Raw genomic sequence first — 22,303 nt, 5'->3', positions numbered from 1 at the left:
TGCTCATATAGCACTCATTGTTTTATGTGTAAAATTATGTTTGGTAAATGCCATACATTTTGACTGACAAGCAAATGAAAAATATGAAGTCATAACAGTTAGATTTGGCCTTTCCTCTACCTAGTTCAGGTTCACTAAAATATTAACCTGCCTTAGAGTATATTCCCAAGCACACAGTGGGATTGAACAGTATCTCTATTGACTGGCCCTTTAGCTTTGGGACCTTGTTGCCTCCCGGAGGAGTTCCCTCCAATAACAGTAACAAAGTGCGGGCTCTTTGTTGTGCTGCCCTGTGCTCTGATCTGTGTGTATATGTATCTGGCAGCCATCACTATGAGACAGAGGAGCATAATGCTGCTGGAAGGAGGTCACTGCCAGCCAGGGGCAGCAAGGCATCATATGAAGCAGTCTGGTGACATGGCAACTAGTCTAAAATCCCATGAATCACTCTACCACCTACAGTGGATTACACTACATGACCGTAATGTGGATTATAACATGGCATACCCTCATAGCTGCCTGTCATCACAGCCGTGTGTGAAAAAAAGTGTGGAATTACAGGGAATATAGTATGGGTGTGAATACAAGACACATTTTTACTAACTTCTGGTAAAATTTCACAGTTTGTGAAGCCGTTCTTCAAGTATTCATGATTAATTACACTGACAGAATTAATCTTCTACATTGTTGGCATAAGGGTTTTCTCCAAAAGCTCTTTTTCCTTCTTTTTTTCTGAGTTAAATTGCAGTAGCTAAACACTGTCTATAATGCTGTGGTTTTGTGAATGAGACCATAGCAGATTTTCTGCCATGTCATCATGTTGCATGTAATTGGTCACATGGGTCAGCATTAATAGTGTTTTCAATACTTAATTATATTTGTTACTATTTTGGGCAGGGAGTCTAGTCCCTCAGCATGAAGCAGTTTCTCAACATAGTATATGGGGCCTCCTTCCCAGTTTATTTTATAATTATCTTGTCCCAGCACTGCAGCTGACCTCGCAATGCTGCTTTCTAGTTTCTCAGCTGAATGTAGTGTGCCAGCATGGGGCTTCTTTTCCCGGCGACAGCAGCCTGCTTTTTTGGCAGTGGTTCACGTGAGGTGACCCCTCCCCCCATCCTCCCCCGCCAGGCTTGGCGCTTGCTATCCTGCCTCGTTGAGACAGCTCCACTGAGGCTTGCAAGATCAGCTGCCGTGCGAGCCCAGCTGAGGCTTCCGGGCACTCACGTTGCTAGATTTCATTTGTGAGTGAGCGTTTGACCTCAGGAATGAGTAGACATCCGCATGCTCATGCACGCAAAAGCAGTCATACTCACAAGCGCGCATATGTGCATACATGCGCACAGACCAACAATGGATAAATACACAGCACACACATACATGTTTAAACACATGCGTGCACACACAATACCCACATATTCTCCACACACACTCACCTTTTCCCTCCATTTTCTCTCTTTTCCACCCAATTTTCTGGCCCTGCTTTCTCCCTGGCACCCATCCATGTCTCTCCTGCCAACCTGCTTCTAAAACATGTAACCTACACTCAGTCCCCCTCGCTTTGCTGCCTCAGGCCGTGACAGGCTGAGCAGTAATGCTTAGTGGCATAGGGTTGCCTATCCTCCATCCTCCACCATTGCCACAGCAGTTCTGCAGATCACTATTTGCTGACATTGGGAATGAGATTAAGGGAGGGGTAGAAGGGGTTAGGAAAGAGGCATTCAGAGATTGAAATGCAGCGATGACAGCAATTTCCCCTGTCATCCCAAGGCAACTGAAGGCCAGAGCATTGTCAGACTGCATGGAGGGCAATCTGAAGCAATATACTAGATTAACCTAGAAGGGAAAGGGATGAAACAGGGCACAAATTGTGGCTTCTAGCAATTCAGTAGCTGGCAGTTGCACTCCTAATGTGTTCAGACTTATTCTCTGCTTTTAAACACTCAGTGACCTATTGTTTGTGTCTATAATTAAGTGTAAACAAGTTATCACAACTTTGTACCTTTATTTGGTCTGCCTTTAAAAACTTGTCACAGCAAATTAATGTATTTTAGTTTTCATTAAGGGGTGAAAAACTCTTATTTGAAAAAAGTGCCCAGTAATATACTTGTGAAACAGAGCAAGATAATTTGTTGGAGCCAAATCTGTATTAGTACTTTTTTTTTCCACTCCCTTTCACATGGCTGTGTAGTTGATATTCAAAAACCGCATATGCACAACTTAAATTTGTTTTGTGTTTCTACTATCACACCTATCAGATATTTTAATCCAAGCAGAAAACTTAAGTTGAAGTCCCAAAATGGATTTTGTGGTTCTTTTATTAGTTTTGGATACGAGCTATAGTTGTTGGCTTTGCCTTTGGGGTTTGCAAGGGTTGCACCAGCAGAATTGTGTTCTTTAGTAACACAGTGTGAAAAGTTTGGTCTCCCACCAAAAAGTTCCTTGCGATCGTTCTTTACATGCACGATCTTTGATTTCCAACGATGTAAGATCAAATTGAGCCGCAAGTGTGCTCCCTCTCTGCCTTTCATGCTGCTTCAATATCACGGCGTGAAAAAACAAAGAAGGCAAAGACTGAGGGAAATCTGAAGCGTTCTGCCACTCAACATCCCCCATTCCCAAACAACAGCGTCTCACTGCCACTACAAATACATTAGAAATCAATTATTTATGGAACAGAGTCAGGGCCTCTTTAATCTTTTCCTTTTATCCAATTAAATAGTCTAACCATTCTAAGCCTCCATAGCTCACAGGGAATGTGCTTCTTTTAAAAAAAAAAAAAAAAAAAAAAAAAGAGAGAAAGGAAGAAAAGAAAAAAAGATTTTCTCTTCAGTCCTCCTTTTTGACTTTCGATGTAACAGAGAAGAGACACTTCTGAGGGTTGAAGAATAAAAGGAAAGAAAGTGTGTAAAGTGTAAATGAACTCCCCCTCCCGCCCCGTCACCATTGCATTGGTTATACAGGAACTATTTGAAGTTTTGATATTAAGACTCTGGTTCCATTCCCTGCGCAAAGGGACGCTAGGGAACAGTGGGTCCTTTCATGATTCCTTTATGCCCAGTTGAAATAGTTAGAAAGTATTTGGGATCATTTCCACAGGGGTAAATATGATGTTGCTTCAATTGCTGTCCTGTATTATTCAACAACTCCATTGATGTCGTGTCTCAAAATTGAAAATGCTTACTTCCGATTCAGTTGCGTGAAATTATTGATGTGAAGCGCTATAAAAGGCACCGCACTCCTTTCTATTATCATGTACAGTATTATGACTTCGAAAAACAAAAAGTTACAGCTTCTCAAACAAGCATGTCTCTAATTGTAAGTTTTCGCCCCTTGTAGAAACATTTTAACATCCCACACCCCTAGGCAGAAGTGTGCTTCAGAGCTAATTGTGTAATAGTCCATCCATCCATTTTCTATACTTGCTTATCCTGGTGAGGGTCGCGATGGTGCTGGAGCATATCCCATCATGCATAGAGCAGGACCCTGGACACGTATATAAGCATTTTACCGTTTTTACTCATGCTTATATATATAAGCATTTTACCGTTTTTACTCATGAGTCTCAGGTTTTTCTCAAATTTGCATGGTGGATTTTGGCCATGCTTATGCAATGTCAGTCCTACCAGGATTTGGCAGGGCTTTTTTTTGATGGAAAATTGTTATGCTTTTATTAATCTTACTCAATAAAAAGAAAATAAGAAAGGAAAATAAAACTTGCATCCCATTTCTCTCTCTTCCACTTATATCTGCATCCCTCCCCTATTCCACTCTGTCTGTCTGACCATTTCATGTGAAAGTATTGCAAGGATTGGAAAAAATTGCAGACTCTTGCCATTATTATGGGATTTTGTATTTTAAAAAAACATCTTATTTACAGACAGTATGCATGGATTTCAGGGTCAGCTGACGAAGCCATAGGCCTGCTTGTGTGTGTTTTGACTTGTTGCGCAATCTTGACCATGTGCATGCTGCATGGCATGACAGTGGGTGTGCATATGTGATACATATGTCTATGTTTGTATACACAGCACTCATCGACATGTGTGGCATGTCTGGCGTGAAGACAGCCTGTTTTTTTTTTTGTTTGTTTGTTTTTATTGTGTTTATGCCAGTGTGGATGTGTGTATGTGTGTGTGTGTCAGGGTATTACTGTGTGTACACACTATGGCGCACAAATAGCTCCTGAGGGCCCTTGCGATCACAGACCGCCAAAAGGAAAAGGATTTCCGAGAGGTTTCCTTCTCGCTATTTAAAGTGGGAGCCCTGTGGGACATGTTTGGCATTCTCATCCACTCACTGAAGATGGCCTGTGATCTGAAGCCACTAACAGGCTCGGCATGCTCTCTCTCTCTCTCTCTCTCTCTCTCTCTCTCTCTCTCTCTCTCCCCCTCCCTCTGGCTCTCTGAAGTGATTACCCTGCTTGTGATTCCACTGACACCCACATGTCCCCCTGAGACGTGCCTTCACTAGTTTGTTTAATCTGCCTCCCTGTACAGTAGGTAACACAGCCATATTTGAGGTGTGGATAGAGCTGTGGGAACAGATGAAACCGGATAGCGGGTTTTATGTAAACTTGTTTGCACTATGAGTTACCTTGGATGACAGCAATTGCTAAATGAATGTACAGTATATTGCTGTGCTAGGAATGCTTCAGAATTACTATTCAAATGTCTGAAAAGCAATATTCAAGCCTTTTGTTATGTAAAAACACCCCTTGTGACTAATGACTCCCATGACTACAGCTTACCATCAGCCAAGTCACAAATAACCAAAATCCCAATAAGTAATTTGAAATGGAACTGGCTGAGTTGTGGATCCAGTCATTCTTAAAGCAACTTTCTCTCACTCGACAATGAGGCTGGCGATAAGATAATGGGAGTTGTCAGAGATTAGAATACCATTAGCGAGCCTTGAAGTCAAGCAGATATTTGATCTCAGCAACGTATAACTTCCGAAAGTTCTGCTGATACCTGAGACAGATTCGGCTTTACACTCTGTTTGAATTTTGATATGAAAACAGCAAGTGGAACTGTGGAAATGCAAGCATCAGATACTGTATCTCCCCTGGTTAGTGTCTCGCCTCTGTCTGTAACACGCTTGAACTGCTCTATTCAGAACATACAGAGTGTCAATCATCGCAAAATCAGCCTTAGATGAAGCAAAAAATGAAAAAGAACAAAAATGATCCATAGAACTGAACTTAAATTAATTAAATATATCATACTCTCTTTGCAAGATTGCATCTGTCTTCAGATGTGTAAAAAATAAAACATTCTCAGATATCTTTTTAAACCGTATTATTGTAAGATACCACTAATTAAATTGACAGTGTTATTAATTGGGTTGAAGATAACTTGCATTGAGTTGAGGACATCTTAAACTCAATTAAAGATATCTCCAACTCAATTAAAGATATCCAAATGCCATGTCCCGCAATATGCAATCAGGCTCTTTCTGGCGCAATATCAGTTCACTTGTGCCCCTGTTACAAAGACTGAGTTGTACTTCTAAAGTTTTCTTTTTATCATTAAAAGCCTGACTTTTTGAAATAGATGTCGTCCATGTCACACTTTTGTGATGTATATAGTTTCTTTAATGTGGCATAATTATAGTATTTAATCCATCCTTATCCAGTGTTTGAAATAGAAATGAGGATTAACGCAGCTCTAACATTTGGAAAAGTAGCATTTAACTGCAACTGACTCAGAAGTCGCAAGGTGATCGCACGGCTCATCGTAATCAACAGCGCTAGTGGCAAATATATAGCCACACATCTATTCATGACAATAAAAATGGTGAAAGCTTATCTACATTTTTTTCCCAATTTTTATCTTGAGTGTGACACAACGATCTGAGCGAAAGGATTTTCTTTAAAATGCCATAAACTCAGAACTCGAAGTGCTCTTTGTGTCTGACAGAGGTTAACGGGTTTATTTCATGTTTGTTGATTGTAGATGAGATCTGTCTCCTTGTGGTTAATAATTTTCATTCAGATGAAAAAGGAAGACTTGACTTGGAAATGTGCATCCGTTTGTGGAGGCCCAATACTTTTGAAGTGGATGGATTCTGAGCGTTACTGGTCTATTGCTGTAGTGCCTTATACGACTGATGCTGTAAGTTGTATTCATCAGGGTGAGCAGTTTGTCATCACCAGGCATGTCTCACTGGATAGGATAGTGTCACACCTGATATTCATCTTGCTCTCTTTACAAAATATGAATTAATAGATGGTCAACTTGTTTGGAGAATCTCTTTATAATATGTTTAGGCATTAGACTCAGTCACTCAGCCACCACTGTGTCTGTACAATTTGATCATTGTTTTACTGATGTATGCGATATGACCATATAGATTTGTTGACACTGAGAAGCTGGGTTCACCATCCGCTCTCCCGCTTCCTCCCTCTCCCTCTCCCCCTCCCCTCCCCAGGGCGCTGTGCCAGCTGTGGAGAGAATGTAGTGGGTGAAGGCACCGGATGCACCGCCATGGACCAGGTCTTCCATGTTGACTGCTTCGTCTGCATGACCTGCAGCACCAAGCTGCGTGGCAAGCCCTTCTACGCTGTGGAGAAGAAGGCGTACTGTGAGCCGTGCTATATTGTAAGTCATATGTCTCCTCACATCCACTTTGCTGCTCACCTTCCTTACAGCCGACACGCTTTCAGCCAAGGGTCCGAATTGAAGGCTCAGAGTTATTTACACTGTCATATTTAAAAACTGCATATTAATAAGCCATCAGGGATGCATTCATTCCCTTATTATAAATGAGGGTTTTCAGATATCGCTTCTTGTCATCTGTAAATTGGATTATGATTAGAGGAACATTGTTTTCACTTGCAGAATATTCAGCAGGCTGATCCATAACTTCATCTGCAGATACATTAGTTTAGCAGACAGCCAGTTTTTATGAACTTGAGTTATTAAAATTATGTGGGATTATACAATGATATTAATACTCTTTTGTGGATTGGATGACAAATAAGCATTTTCCTTCTCTCCTCCTTTTTATAGCTTTCTTACAGTAAAAATATTTCACACTTTCTATCATGAATCTGACCAGTTACAGGAAATGAATGACAGTAAGAGCCCCAGGGAACTCTGCAAGATATTTTAAGTTCAGGAACTTCTTTTTCTTCTTTTTCTTTTCTTCTTACACAACTCTGTGGCATGTTTTCCTGTTGCCGTATTGCAAAAGAGACATGAAAATGTTTCCTCGCTCTATTAGACGACAGGGATGACCCATCATATTGCAAAACCTCAAAGATAACTTCTTTTTGCAGAAATGTTTCCCTCCGTTTCTTGAGAAAATGATTTTGTCATTATTTCAACTGTAGGATATGGCGGCATCACAGTAGTTGTAGCAGTTTATTTTCAGCAACGTTAATGCTCAGACAGTACACTGTTTAAACAACATAGGACTGTGTCGTGACATTAGAAGGAGTAAAACAGATAGTGTTTGTATTACTAGTTTTACTGTTATATACTGTTGCGGAGTGTTGAGACTTGGGATTGCCTTTTTTCATTATTTTTTATTTTTTATTTATTTATTTATTTTTTACATTTTCTAGTTCAGTGGTCATAGTTGTCCTTATAACTGTCAGGGCAGGTAGTCTTTAAAAGGGGATTTGAAAAGACTTTGGTAAAATCCAGGTTTTGCTGTGCATGCCTCCCTGTCCAAAGGCTGAATGCTTGAGCAAACCTCTGGATTTCTCTGGTATCTTCTGTGTAGGGTAATTCCACAGACTTTTTGTGTGTGTGTGTGTGTGTGTGTGTGTGTGTGTGTGTGTGTGTGTGTGTGTGTGCGCGCATGTGTACACTGCTAGGGTGTGAGAGACCTAAACCAAACATTTCATGCACGTACAGATCATTTTGAGATCTGGAAGGCTAAACTCTTACAGAATTATAAATATTATCATTACATTATTATTATAAATATTATCATTACAAAAGCTTCTTGATGGCGTTCAAGTTGGGAGTATGCCAACTCATGTTAACCTGTTTTCTTATGATGACCTCTAAGATTTTGATGATGTCACATTTTTGAAGAACATTATGGTGTGTTTTCCACCCTCATCTCCAAATTCTTTAGGGTCTGTTGTTGCGGTGGTGTAAGTCTTTGGGTACAGTCATGTTATCCATCGAGCTGACATGGCCCTTGAAGTCAAGAGTGCTGTTAATTAGTGCTACTGTAGGAAGACAGTTTGGACACCACATGTCCTCTCAGACACAAAAATTAGTCAAGTACCAAACTTTTTGTCATGAAGCTGCAGATCCATGGCATTAGAATTAACTTTTTGGCTCATCTGTCAATGGCACGCAAACTGAGAAAATTTACCAGCCAAAAATATTTTTTTTTACCAGCCATAAAACTGCATCATACATTATTTGACTAAAAAAAGGGTTAGGGTTAGGGGGGTTGGAGACAGAGTGATGGAATTTAGAAAAAACATATTTTTTTTTTTGCCAAACCTAAAATTTACCCACATTTGGTGCTTGTTAACTTTGGACCCTGTACAGTACATGTAGCCCACTGAGAAGGTTGCAGAGTCTTGGCTTCTGCTGCCAAACTGCACAGGGTCATGTTTGGGACTAATGTCTCTCAGTCTGCTTCCAGTCTGTTCCAAACTGCTCACAAAGCTTGCAGGGTTGAGCAATTAGAGAGATTGGTCTCAGTTCATCAGCATTGGAGGAAGTTGTTCTAAGATTGGGAACAACAACTGCCTTTTTCCATCGAGAAGGGACAAACGCCCTCTCAGAATGATATATTTACAGCATATAATGTCAGCAGCAGGGGTGCTAAACTTACAGGAAAATTTTTTTAGTATCTTAGTTGGACGCATGCCTGGGCTTGTAGATTTGAGTTTCAGCTGAACATTAGTCTTCAGTGTAACCATAATGCATGTATTGATTGAAATCTTTTGAATGCACAAAATATAGATAATGACCTTTTTTGATACTCCTTTAAAAGTACTTTTAAAAATGTAGATGGTGTCATTTTCAAATATTTGTTGTTACCTCTTGCCATAGTATTTACTTATGCCGGTCACTTGGAGAAAATAACATTAACAATAGGCAATTGACTGTAGCAGACAAAATGTGCCAACCTAGCGTCCATGTTAATATCTTTGCTCCGTGCCTACAGGATATGCAAATCGTCAGGGTTTTTCCTCAGGCCCTCAGAGACACATAGGAGCCACACTAAAACAAATGTTGTCAGGTAGTTATTTGCCTACTGAACACACACGTTCCACTTTCCAGATTGTAGATTAGAGGCTTTTGAAGAGAGAATGATTGGACTTTGGGGGCATGTGCCGGTGCAGCTTGCTAGTTAATGAGGAGGTTAGAGCTTCTTTTTTGGTGGGTGGAGGAAGGAGGCTCATGGTGACCTGGGCAGCTTAAAAATAAGTCATACACATCTGAGTATTTACACAAACTCCTGGTTTGTTGACCAGAAAACAGACATTTACAATAGTGATTGTCGAAAACCACTCTGTCATAGTACAGTAAATGAAGAAACTGATTAGGCTAACTAATATCTGAGTACAATTAAATCATCTCTATAACAAATGCCTGATCAGTGAAAATGAAGTGATTTCAGGTGGTGAGACTGCTGCCCATTTTGGTACAATTAATTCTTCTGGCACACACATGTACAGTCAAGTTTTCTTTCACATCATTTGCAAGAAATGACTTCGTGTGCACTTTACTTGTAAAGTCTTAAAGCTGAGCTACATGACATTAAATCTGTGGCAGGCCATCCCCTAAATCATCTCTTTTCAGAGGCACTCACGGTGATTGTAGTTGTCTTGTCTGGAAGTTCTCCAACTCTGATACATGCGCTAAAGAGGAACGGGATAATTTAAGAACTTTATTTATGCATTTCATCAGCATAAATGTTCTTCTGGCACAAGATCAAAAGGATGGGGGAAATCTGAATTTCTTAATGAAAGTAATTTCTTCTTCTTTTATTCCCATCCTCAGGGTCATACGCCTCTGTACGATTAGAGAATGAACGCGAGACTTGAGTCTCTGAAGAGAAATGTCATATCCCAGTGAGAAAGAGGAAAACTTCAAGTTAGGCTGCAAGTCAGTCAGTCTAGGAATCTCTAAGAGCAAATTAACATTAACGATGCATTGTTTGTTTATTCGCTTTAGATTCCTGTACTGATCTCATCAGTGTTTGGCTGTTACAGTAACACTCAATAATATTCTTCACTTTCCTAGCTGCATAATGCACCCAGTCAAAGCTGATTGATAGAAACTCAAACACCACTTGTTTTCCTTCTTGAAAGAAGCTGGTTAAATTTTGACATGCATACTTGATTAAAAACAGTAACACAGATATACAGTACATTACTGAAAACATAAGCCAGATATACCTTTTACATCTTTACAAACTTGCACCACAATAGCTGTTTTTACCTTGTTTATATTTGTATTGCCAATATATTATTAGTAAATAACTTATCACTGTTATGTCAGTGGAGACGTACTTTTTGTAATGGTTTGTATGTAACATCCTTAGGCATGTTTTACAGAGGCAGAGCAGTTGCCTGAAAAAAAAAAAAAACATATTGTCTATAGAATCTACATAATGATAGTATGCAAAATATTAATCTAATAGCTAGGAATTGCAGGAATACAGTTTGTATGCCACAGAGATTGTCATCCAGTAATGTTTCCGGCGTGTATCAAGCTAGACAATCAGTAGTCCTTTATCTTGGCAAGGACTTTACATATTCTGTAGAACAATAGCGGCACTTACATTTGCAAGTTCCGTCTCTTCCTCTGGGTGATTTGCACCATTCAAACTGTTTGTGTATAATTCCTTTTAGTAATGTACAGGAAGTCACTCAGTTATCTTTACCAATCTTTTTTCCTTATTCTATACCTTGCTATCTCTCTGTCCTCCGACCTCAGTCACATCACTTGCCTGCAAATTGCGGGGCACCAATCGGCCTTTGTCCTCTCCACTTCCCTGGCTTGCCCCCACAGAGGACTTATCTCTGCCTCTTTGAATACAACGTGATAGATATAAACTCTATAGCTGCTCAATTAATGTCCCGTTTTGCATGAAGTGGTTTGTAATCGTGTTAATGTGACATCAGCGTCATGCCACCGTTGTTTTTTTTACTGCCTGATGTAAAGCAATAGCCCGGGGTTGTCCCACTGCCTACCTCAGACTCCTTTCCATGTTTATACTGCTAACAAGACTGAAAGTTTTTATGCAGACAAACATGACCCAGTGAATGAGTTTGTCCATCACAGTGTCATTCTTACTGAAAGACAGCAGTCTGACAATGTTTAGCATCTGTTTTCCAAGAAAACTATAAAGAGACACATTTTCTTCTGAGGATTTACAGCATTGCTGTGCAGAGAGTAACTGTATTATTAGCCATACCATCATTAAAGTCTCACTCACGTTGGGCAGTTCACATGCACTTTTGATACCTTGCAAATGAGTGTCCCTGTTGCCTGGAATAAACTGGTTCACAGAACACTCCTGTCCACATGTGGTCTGCTGCCCGCAGACAGAACAGTCCTCCAGTAAACTAGTAAGAAAAAATGAAGCTGCCTGCCGCCCTGTCCTCTCTGACAGAGCAGTAGGCCACTTCTGATACATGGAGAAGAAATGATCCAGTAGCAATAGTAAGTACTCACTGACACTATGGTTATCTCCGAAATCAAAATGTACCTTCTAAACCTGCAAGTCAATGAATAAGATGTTTATATGTTATAGTAAACTGTATAGGAAATTGTTTGTTATCAGAGTAAAAGTATTATCATAATTATGTGTCTTATAATTGTAGTACAAGCTTATAAAAGTTATTCTAACCAAATTATAGTGTTTTTATGCATTGACCCAAAACCATGGCAGTTTAGTTACTTGGTTACGTCCAAAAATTTTCTATACATGTAAACACAGCCACTGTTTGCTACCTTAATCCCTTGTTAATTGAGTCACTCCTTTAAATGCATAAGAGGGTGCAGAAAGTTCAAGGCTTGGGGCTTTTACATTCTGGAAGGATGCAATCACAGACAAAGCCTGCTGAGAGAGGCAGTTTGAGATGTAAAACATTTAGGCAGAGTGCTCCACTTTAGACGGAAAGTGCCTTAATTCGTCAAGCAGAGAGTACACTCAGTGTAGGATGTGTCAGCTATTGCTATCAATTCACCAGCTAGAGACGTATCAGATGTACGTGTGTTGATGAATAAGTCCAGGTAAGAGGCGAGCACATAGTAGTTTGGAATAAAGCAGAGGAAGCTCTTGAAACCTTAAAATGTAAAATGCATTTTCACTCAAGTGAGTTTGTCTAGGACATTCATTTATGTGGTTTTAGTAACAACAGTCTTAACACATTGACCAGGTACTGCACTCGCCAAACTAAAAATGGCTTTTACTGGATTTGTAGCAATGTGTATGTACATACTTAAAAACAAAACGCATGCAGCGTAAAATAACTTCTAATATATGATTGTTTGTTCCTAGCCCCTTTCCTCTGATAATAATTTCTCTATTTTAGAATATCTCAAATGTGAAAATCCATTATTCCACATTTGATCTGTTGAGAATGCATCATGAATGGTGCATGTGATACGGCTTCATGCAGCACCTGATTACGGTATATTTGCCATAAAAACAAAAATAAAAATTGGCATGCTTTTATCCGGATTCATCCACATAGGCATTTAGGAACATTGACTGGAGTTAATGTAGAATTTATTTCATTCGATTCTTTGGTCAAGGTCCTCTCAGCAAACTTTTATATCACAAAATATTTAGATTTATCAGTTCTGAAAAACTTACTCTGTCTTCATGTCAGCTTTTCAAGGCAGTGATGGATATAGTTTCTGCCTGAAGCAAATATCTGGTGTCTGTGACACAGAAAGATATTTTTCACAAATTTGCAACAAAAAAGGTGCATGGAGCAAACAGAAGTCATTACAGTGTGGTGCAGCAGTCATTCCACCTTCTAGAGAGTTCAAGATGGAATTTTTCCCAATCAGTGGGATTATAGAAGCCAGCACATCTATTTGAAATTGTAGTCTTAGAAATGAAGAGTAATTTTCTCTCTCCTTTCACTTCAGGAAGTCTGCTTCTAACAAGAAGAGCATATTATCCCCTAGTTAACAGTGGAGAGAGCAAGAGAGACCCTTCATCTTGCTGATAGCCCAGCTGGTCTTTGAAGAAGTTAGGCAATGGGATTCTATGTCATTGGGGTTAATTACTTACAGAGGGTATCATGCTTACTGTTCTTAAGTCCATTCTCTGTTGCCTGTATCTACCCTTCCTTATTCATTTCTCGCAAAGCTCTGTGCATTTCTGCAATCAGGTTGTTACCCAGTTATTTTATTTTAAATGGTCATTTTAGGTGCCCTTCACTTCAGGTAATTTTCTGGTAACAGATATTTCCAGTCTGCCTAACTGAGACCCATATGAGTTGCAGACACGTTTGGCTCACCGTCTTAGCCAGAATCACAAGCCCACATTCCTGTTTGCCAGTGAATATAGATCATCCATTGCACAGCCCGTTTAAAGGCAGACTATATGCAGTTTCCAATGGAAGGGCACACCACTTCGTTCACTGATGTTAAGGATGAGGTAGAGGAGGCATAAAACCCCTCAGGTTCATGCCAACATAAATAGCCCACAGAATTAATATAACACTTTTAATTGCCTGTCTTTAATCTTACAAAAACATAAACAATGAAGTGAAATGTTCTTATATTTTGGGTTATGGTGGGGTAAACGAGTTGTCCTGAACTCCCGAGGCATTTCTGAGTTATATTCTTTTGATAATTGAGTGGCATTCATCATTCTTTACCACATCATAACAAGGTGGGGTGCCCTCCCCTTTGAAACTGCATAGTTGGCCTTTAAGTGTACTGTAATAAGACCATTGTAAGTAACACAAGGTCACGTCAGAAGCGGAACCTTATATTGAAAGAGCAGTAATAAAGAGATAGGGATTTGTCCACACAAAAAACCTAATCTGCTTCTGCCTCTTTTGACAGAATTTCAGAGATCACCAAGGTCATGGACGCCAAGTTGCTTGAATGTAATTACGTTCATTATCTAGTGTTGTACTATAGCTGCTCTGCTATTTAAAATAAATGGCTTTTGGTCTCATTGACTAGACTCCTCAAATTATTTCCCATTCTGCTATTGTAAAGGAAGAACTGCACATAGCAAAGCCTGACCTGCCAGTCACCAGGAAAAGATCATGATTGGCAGTATGGCTGATGAGCTTCACCCATTCTGTCAGTTTGTCTGTCTCACAAAGTACTGATGGTAGTCAAGCTGGTCACCCATTTAAATAGCCATCTTTATCTCTATTCACTTATCATTGGGCTACCTGCCTTTTGTGTAATTAATTTTCAGATGCAGACCCAATTTCAGTCCAAACTGTGAATTTCACTTTGCATAATAGCCCAACAGCCAGTACTTGACTTGAGAAAACAGCCTTTTGTGTTGTATTCGTTTTACCAATCCATTGCCAGGCATTTTCAGTACAACACAAAACACACAGTAAATGAATGAGTAAATCTTTATTTATACAGCACTTTTCTAAACCAGTGGTTACAAAGTGCCTTACAAATGGAGTATAATAGAGTAACAGCAAAAGTTGTGGATGTGCTACCAAAGAGCAATAACAATGAATAAAATGACATACAAATAAATACAAACGGAATAAAAAGTTAAGAAACTATAAAATCAATTAACGGCCAGGATAAAAAAGGGAAAATAGATGGGTATTAACATGCATGTGAAAGGTTAAATCTGAGGTTACAGCTCTGAGAATGAAAAGAAGGCTACTCTGAAGTTTGGGTGCCATTATGCCAAACACATAGTGTCCTCTGGACTTTGATTTGGAGCACGGAGTAAGTGGGTGCCCTTGGTCAGGGGACCAAAGTGGCCTTGCAGTGTTTAGTGGAGTTAAAAGATCAGTAATGTGGCTTGGAGCAAGACCATTTAATTCCTTCTCTGTGATTACAAGAATCTTAAAATCAATGCTGTATTTAAAGAGCTCATTTTCAAAAACAGATATCTCCATTTGTATTAATTTCTGTAAACCATATTTTTCAGGTAATACCAATCAAAAAATCACAGCTAGGCAAATGCATTGGCAGCATGGCTTTGGATTTGGATTCAGACACTATGTTATGTGAAGCATTATATGCAACAACCTTTTTGTTGTTTGTTTGTTAGTTTTTTCTTTTTCCCCCAGGAATGGCATATATCTGTTTTCATTTGATAGGCAACCAGTGCCAAGGCTGGTACTAGAGAAATGTTAGATCCTCGCTGGCTTTTTATTAGTAACCTTAGAGCTGCATTTAAACTGTTTCTAAATGGGTTATTGAGATACGAGGATAAAGCGATGCAGTACTCAAGACTGAGATAAAAACATGAATGAACATGAAAGCATGAAAATGAATGTATTCTTGCAATTTTTCTGCTTTGGGGGAAGCAAGACTGACTGACCAGTGATTTGACAGGTTTATCACACTTAAGTTGTAGCTTAAAAATTACACCAAAAGTGTTACGAGACTGGCAAGGACACTGACTGATTGAGGTGGTGTTAATTGGTGTTGACTGCCATCTGCATTAAATTATATTTGGCGGTATGACTCTGTTCTGGGACCTTTCTGCCCTCCCATGAGCCTACATGGGAATCCTTTAGGTGGGGAGAGCAGCAGCAAAGACCTCCCCCATAGGGTACAGAACAGAGCAAGCATCAATGACAACAGCAATGAGACTGACTAAGTCAGACAGAGCAAATAAAGGAGTTGCTGGGGTGGAGGTGGGTTACAAAAGGGTTTGCAGAGGAGGCAGCAGGGGTAGGCAGGCTGAAGCAGCTTAAAAAAGGCACCCTGGATGAGATTTGCTAGTTGAATGCATTGAAGGGAATCAGATGAGCCATCAGCTGGTGTTGGCTGGCTTGAGATTAGCTGTTATCAGCTGATGTATCTGGGATTGTGAGCTGAGCTTGACTTCATGGCCTTCCTGAACGAACACTGTTCTCAATTTTTGTCAGAGTTTAATTGCTGTAAATTGTGAGCGATCCACTCCTTTGTTGTGGCCGGGCAGTCACACAGAGAGGTTTCTCTGGTGATGTCGCTGGGCTTGACAGACACAAAGAGTTGTGCATCATTGATAAAGTATGGAACCAAAGCAGCAAATAACATGCCCCAGGGGGAGCATGTACAATGAAAATATAAAAGGACCAACTGAAACTGTAAATTTCCTGTTAGTAAGACAGGAAGAGAGCCGATTTATAGCCAAACTGGAGATGACCACTCACTGTGTAAGCCTGTCAATCATAGTGGTGTGGTCAGTTGTGTCAAAGGCTGCAAATCTAACAACACTAAAATGGAGTATTCACCCTCATCCATAAACATTAAAATATAATTAATCACTCTGAGGAGGGCTATTTCAGCAGTAGACTGGAGCCTCAACTATTCTGAGAAGCTTTTGGCGAAGATTTTTTTGTGATCTTCAAAATTAAGGGTAATTTAGATATTGGCTTGTAGTTTTGTGGCAGGGATAAGTAAAACCAGGTTTCTTCAGCAAAGGCCAGATAGATGAATTGACAATGCTTAGTAGACAAGGGGCAGTCTTTCTTGCTGGGGATTATGTCTACAGGACTGGAGGATAGTTTCATATGCAATACAGCATGTGTGAGATCTTCACTACATTTTGGTGCAAATTCACAGAATGTCAAAGGCTGTAGAATAAAACAATCTGTTTTCCACATGCCAAGTCCAGTGAAGTTACCATGTATAAAAATTAGACCTGAATTTTCATTTGATGTTTCAAGCTATGATTCATAAGTGCAAAATGTAGGGTTCCTACAAATATTTGACTGTTTTACACTTATCCCACTCCAAACCATTCAGAATGAGATAAACAGGCTCCCTAGTCTTCATGATTTTTTTTTTTGCATGCAACTGAGTTTTTCTAAATTTTGCTGCAAATGTGCCTGCATAAGTGAGTTTAACATCACCATAATCCTACAATGTAAACAGCAAAGGGATATTTCCAAGGGTGGCAGAGGAGCCAGAAGCGATAGGCATGATGCCAGCTGTATTGGGGGCTCCTGGTGATGGATGTCCTCTGCAGCACAACTTGCCAGGCTAGTATTCTCCCACTTAGCAGTGGGGGACCCCTTAAGAACTTCCCTAGAGCTTTTGCTGTCATTGAGAGAGGGGATATAGGATACAATACTGTACATTCAGCCAGAGTCTGGGATCCTCAGCTCTCACAATGCTGTGTGCAGCCAGTCACAGAATGCAGGAAGATAAAGATTATAAGGTTGCTTCCCTGACAATGGTATGGTTATAATTAGAGATGACTGCACAACACCCACACACCTGTCATTTCTGCATGATGGATATCCAGGTAGTCAGATCCAGAGGCTTGCAGCCAGAGTGGTGAGATCAGGGCCCCCATATGTTCATTGTAGTGGCACTGCAGCATGCTGCTGTGGTTGTGGAGGTCTGTGAGCTGCTGCACAGCTGCTGTTCATGGTGGGAGAGCTGCCATGCACATGCCGTGTTGGGAACAACAATGAGTGGCGGTGGCAGGTACACCCACCCTCATTTTACTTGTCGTCTGAAGCACGTTTATGAACACATAGAGGCCCGGCTTTCTGCTGACTCCGTCATCAAATATTCATGGCTGTCTGCATTAGCTTGCAGAGTTCTAATTGAGTTCTGTATATTCAGACATGATTAACTCGGTCTAATTCCTCAAAGGAGTGAGCCAATTAGATAGCACTTGCCTGAATAGGATTTCACATCTTAGAACTTCTCCAGACTTGCCAAGACAATTATGTGTGTGTATAATTGTACTGTACAGTGGGTGTGAACCCACTATACTCAAGCAGGTCATTATTTCTTATTACTGGCCTGTACTACAGTATATACAGCTGTCTTATCCATTACAAGCAAGTAAATGAATCGCAGGAGCCTTGTTATTAGAATACACTGTTTGGACAAGAGTGGAGAAAGTGATTCCAAATACAGGGCCCTCTAAACCTTCCTCATGTTTTTTGTCTAAGCACATTTCCTCCCCCTAGGAGCAAGCAGGAGAAAAATATGTGTGACCCAATGCTGACCCACCACAATGTCACTCTAACTCATGGCATGAGAGAACTACTGCCTGGGTCTTTGTCAGTTTCTCTCTGTAACCAGAGTAGGAGACATTGCCCAAAGTCCAGAGGGGTCACATTCTGCTGTGGAGCTGAATTTAAGGCAGAGAGGCAGACAGGCAGGCCAGCCACTTTGCCTAAGCTGGAGAGAGATCAGAGCTCCAATGCCACCTTTTATTGGTAAAAGATAGGTCTGAGTAAGATGTGATCTGCGTGTCGGCCTTGTCTCTTCATGTTGGCTTCAGTATGAAGTTATTTTGGGGACTATAATAATATACATCTGTGTGAGCAATTATAGCAACTGCACAAAAGAGAATAGTGTTATTCATAAATAGTTAAATTTCATTTGACATTTGTGTCATTTTGTTAGTTTGTCAAAATGTTGCAATCTTAAGTTTCAGTGGAACTGAATAGAAAGCTACACAGGCAGAGCCAGTAACAGTCATTGCTGCTAAAAAGTATTGCAGGTCTAAGGCTGAGTCAGGGGCAGGCTTGGTAATAAACTGTCCAGCCGGAGATATAAACTAAATGTAAAAAACAAATCAAGATAGGAGGTTCTGGCAAGGTGCCAACCCATTCCAGCATGCACTGGTCATCCATAACCCACTGTGAATTTATTATACAGACAGTCAGACTCTCCAGCTGAGCTGAGTGGGGGACCAGCACCTTACACTCAGAGGAAGCAGGGCTGTTCCAGGTCAGAGACACCAAACCTCAGCACACTCATCCTGGCTGACTGGCATGCACAGAGATGACTGTCACAAATGCTCTGTCTGTGAATTATACAGCAGATACTTTCAAGGTCACTGGTCCCTGGAGTGAATAGGCTGGGAGTTACCAAAGCATTAGGAGAGTCACTTTCCTCTGCATGACATGCACTCTCACACCCACACACAAACAAACACACACACACCTCGATCATCTCCATCTAGGCAGCATTGTTTTGACCCAGGCACTCAATGTTATGGAAATTTGAGTGGGCGTCTCAGTGACTTATATAACGTTTTTATGAATGACTGAGAATTTTTTTAAAAGGGAGTCAGACAGTCATGTCAAGTCCAACTTAATATGCTTCTACTATAATACGTAACATGTGAACATCTACACAGACAGATGGACAGTCAGAATGCCAGGGAATGCTGGTCACTGGAAAGCAATTACCGATATGACATGAAATTAAATTTAAATCGAAATTGAAGGTCAAGAGACGTGGCTGGGGTTTCCTCCTGGGTGTCCAGGGTTAGAGTCAGACTGCAGGGAGGGAAATGGCAGGGGCTGGTCACTTGTTAACCTTCATGCTATGAGTTGGAACGTTGCTGGAGGACCATGATCGCTGAACCTAACCAATGTTAAAGGAGCTCAGTACTCTACATGTGCACACAGGCACACACTCACTTACAAACACACCTTTCCACCTCCGCGCCCTGAACACACCATAGAACAGGGAAGGGTGGTGCTCCCACAGTGTCTCTGTGACTGTCCAAAGATTTTAATGAGCTCCCAAATTTCCTTAGCCACAGCAGAATTCTGGCATTTTTCACAGCCCAAGACCTCATTCTTAAGCCAAATCATGGCTTAAGAATGTGTGAAACAAATTAATCTTTTTTGTTGTTGTTGTTTTTGTTTTTGAACCCCTAACAACACCACTCTGCCTTGTCAGAAACATAGAATTTCAATTGACTCATCTGATAGCTCCCAAAGCCTCCAAGTTCCAGTCAGTATATTTTCTGCAGGCTTAAATTTACATTTCAGCTGTGTAAGTTATATATCATTGTGACAGTGTTGTTGCTCTCATGTATAATACTTACTTGGAAGTTGTTTCTAGAATTAAGGCCCAGACTTGGGCATAGATGTCCCTAAACATTGACCTCGCGACAGTTTTGCCAAATCTACTTATTAAATATGTATGAACACAAGCTGATGCCAAGCCAGCTGTAACTAGCTGAAAGTCTGCTGCTTCCTCATGGAGAATGTTTGAAATAATGGCTCAGATGGTTTGTCAGATTGACTCTTGAACTTTGCAGTCAAAGCACAATGTGGAATCATCAATACTAAATACTAAATGGGCTGCATTTCTATAGTGTTATTCTAGTCTACCAACCACTAAAAGCGCTTTACAGTGTTTGCCTCACATTGACCCGTTCACACACACTTTTCCACACTGATGGCAGAGGCTACCAAGGTGCCAAGCTGTCCATAAGGAGTGGCGAGAGGTTCAGTGTCCTGCTCAAGAACACTTGGACACACTGTGTGGAGGAGCTGGGGATAAAATCAGGAACCCTCCGCTTACCAGGCCACCACTGTACCTGCCACCCCCAACTGTTATTACTATTATGCTGACTAATAAGTAAGCTGAAATACTTAATTGTTTGGCCTTGTAAGGAAAGACATGAATACTGGTGATGGTTTAAAAAAAAAAACTCAAAAAATCCTTTGTGGTCCACTCAGTGCATCCTTATATTGTTTAAGTGGGACTGAATCAATCTTTCAAAACCACCTAAAGATAAACTGACCACAAGTGTCACATGGGTTTCACAGTGAAAGATTACAGTGTATAGTATGGTGTTATACTTTGTGACCTTTGAACTCTCAGAGTAAAAGCACTACAACCTATGTCAGAATTTCCTCTCCCTTATGTAGTTCCCTTATCTCCCTTATGTGGTTCCCCTATTTCATATCACTTCTCCATTGAAAATTCACTGTCAACCTAGCAGCTAATTTTATTTTTTTTGCTGGTAACTGTTAATATGATTTCTTTTGTTTTTTTTTTTTCTACTTGTTTATCTTTTTTAAACAAAAGACAGAGAGCTGTTTCTCAAGGTTCATTAAGTCAAAAAGACACCTTCCCTCAGGAAGTAGGAGGGTAAGTTATTTGATTCATGGTTCATGACCAAGTCATTGTCTCTTAGTCACTGATGCACTGCAGAAGAAATTAAGATCTTTGAAATAAGCACTTGTTGAATATCAGTTGACTTCCGGGAATTTGGTATACTTGATTTAATCACATGGCATGGCCAGGGCACAGACCAGCACATTCTGGGAGAGTCAGGGCGCAGTTTTTATCAAATTATCTACAAACTTGGCCCATTCAGAGTTCGGCATGCCAGGACAAAAATTGCATGCATTCTTACTGAACCCAAGCCTCCCTCCTGTCAGTCCCACTAAGCCATGTGAAGTCAGAACAGATGCAGTAGGTGTAAAGCTAGTGTTGAGAACAGCTTGAAGTTTGCAGTATGCCAACACAGATTTCCAGCTGTTAACTGTTCAATCTGCCGACATCTAAAATACACTTTTGTTCCAGAATTGTTTTACTTGAAACTTGCAGCAGTGGTTCACACTAAAAAACACAGTCCAGAGACTAGATTACTTCAGACATCTTTTATTGAGGACACTGCAGGAGAGGAAACAGGACAGAGACCATCTAGGCCTAGGCCTTCTAGTGTGTACACTACTGTTACAAGTCTCGAATGATTCTACTTGATTACGTGGACAGAAGTTGACATAACAGTGGACCTGGTTGATTACAGTGGTATTGTCTTTCTCTATAGCATTGTTTTACTGTCATTGGTGATAACAGGCAGGGCACTGAAAAAAAATGTGCTTGAATGAAAAATGTGTTTTCTTTTATAAAAATGAATGAGAAAATATGCCTAATGGGTCAATTAAAATCAGTTGTTTCTAACTCAGTTTCTCTTGTTTAAAAAAAAAATCATAGAATTGCAAACCACTCAACTCTCAAGGTAATATCTCTTGATTCACCCACATTCTTGAAACAAGATGATTTGCAATGGAAACGAGTAAAATTATCTCTCTACTATCTTTTTTTTTTTTTTTTTTTAAGAAATTGCATTGTAACACTCAATGAGTTTTTGAGGTGCATTTTTTGTAGCTTAACTCTTCCTTTTTTGCGTTTCTGTCTCTATCTGAGAAACACAGTCTATCAGGCCAGTTTCTCATGTAAAGAGCAGAGCATGGGGGCCCTCTTAACTCACTGCTCCGTGCTTTGTTTGCCATCACACTCCTCATTCCAACAGACAGCTGTGTCAAACGTTGTTTTGGAGCCAGCTGATAAATCAAGGGGATGCTGGGCAGGACTGTGCGGGCCACAATGTGTTTGCTGTCGGTGCGCAAAGAGAGATCATGAGAGCA

At 40.3% G+C, this 22,303-nt stretch overlaps 1 protein-coding gene across 3 annotated transcripts in view; it reads left to right on the top strand.

Annotated features, from left to right (window-relative positions):
• lpp (LIM domain containing preferred translocation partner in lipoma) overlaps positions 1-22,303 on the top strand; it is a 179,331-nt gene that overhangs the window by 145,781 nt on the left and 11,247 nt on the right. For all 3 annotated transcript variants that reach the window (XM_030048859.1, XM_030048858.1, XM_030048860.1), the window contains one exon: positions 6,433-6,602. In XM_030048859.1, coding sequence (XP_029904719.1) covers positions 6,433-6,602 — 170 coding nt within the window. The remainder of the gene's footprint in view (positions 1-6,432; positions 6,603-22,303) is intronic.

The sequence above is a fragment of the Myripristis murdjan genome, chromosome 4 (genome assembly GCF_902150065.1).
Source record: "Myripristis murdjan chromosome 4, fMyrMur1.1, whole genome shotgun sequence".
In the NCBI taxonomy this organism is placed as follows: Eukaryota; Metazoa; Chordata; class Actinopteri; order Holocentriformes; family Holocentridae; genus Myripristis; species Myripristis murdjan.
Note: the sequence above shows the minus strand (reverse complement) of the source record. Positions and strands in the feature narration are given on the sequence as shown.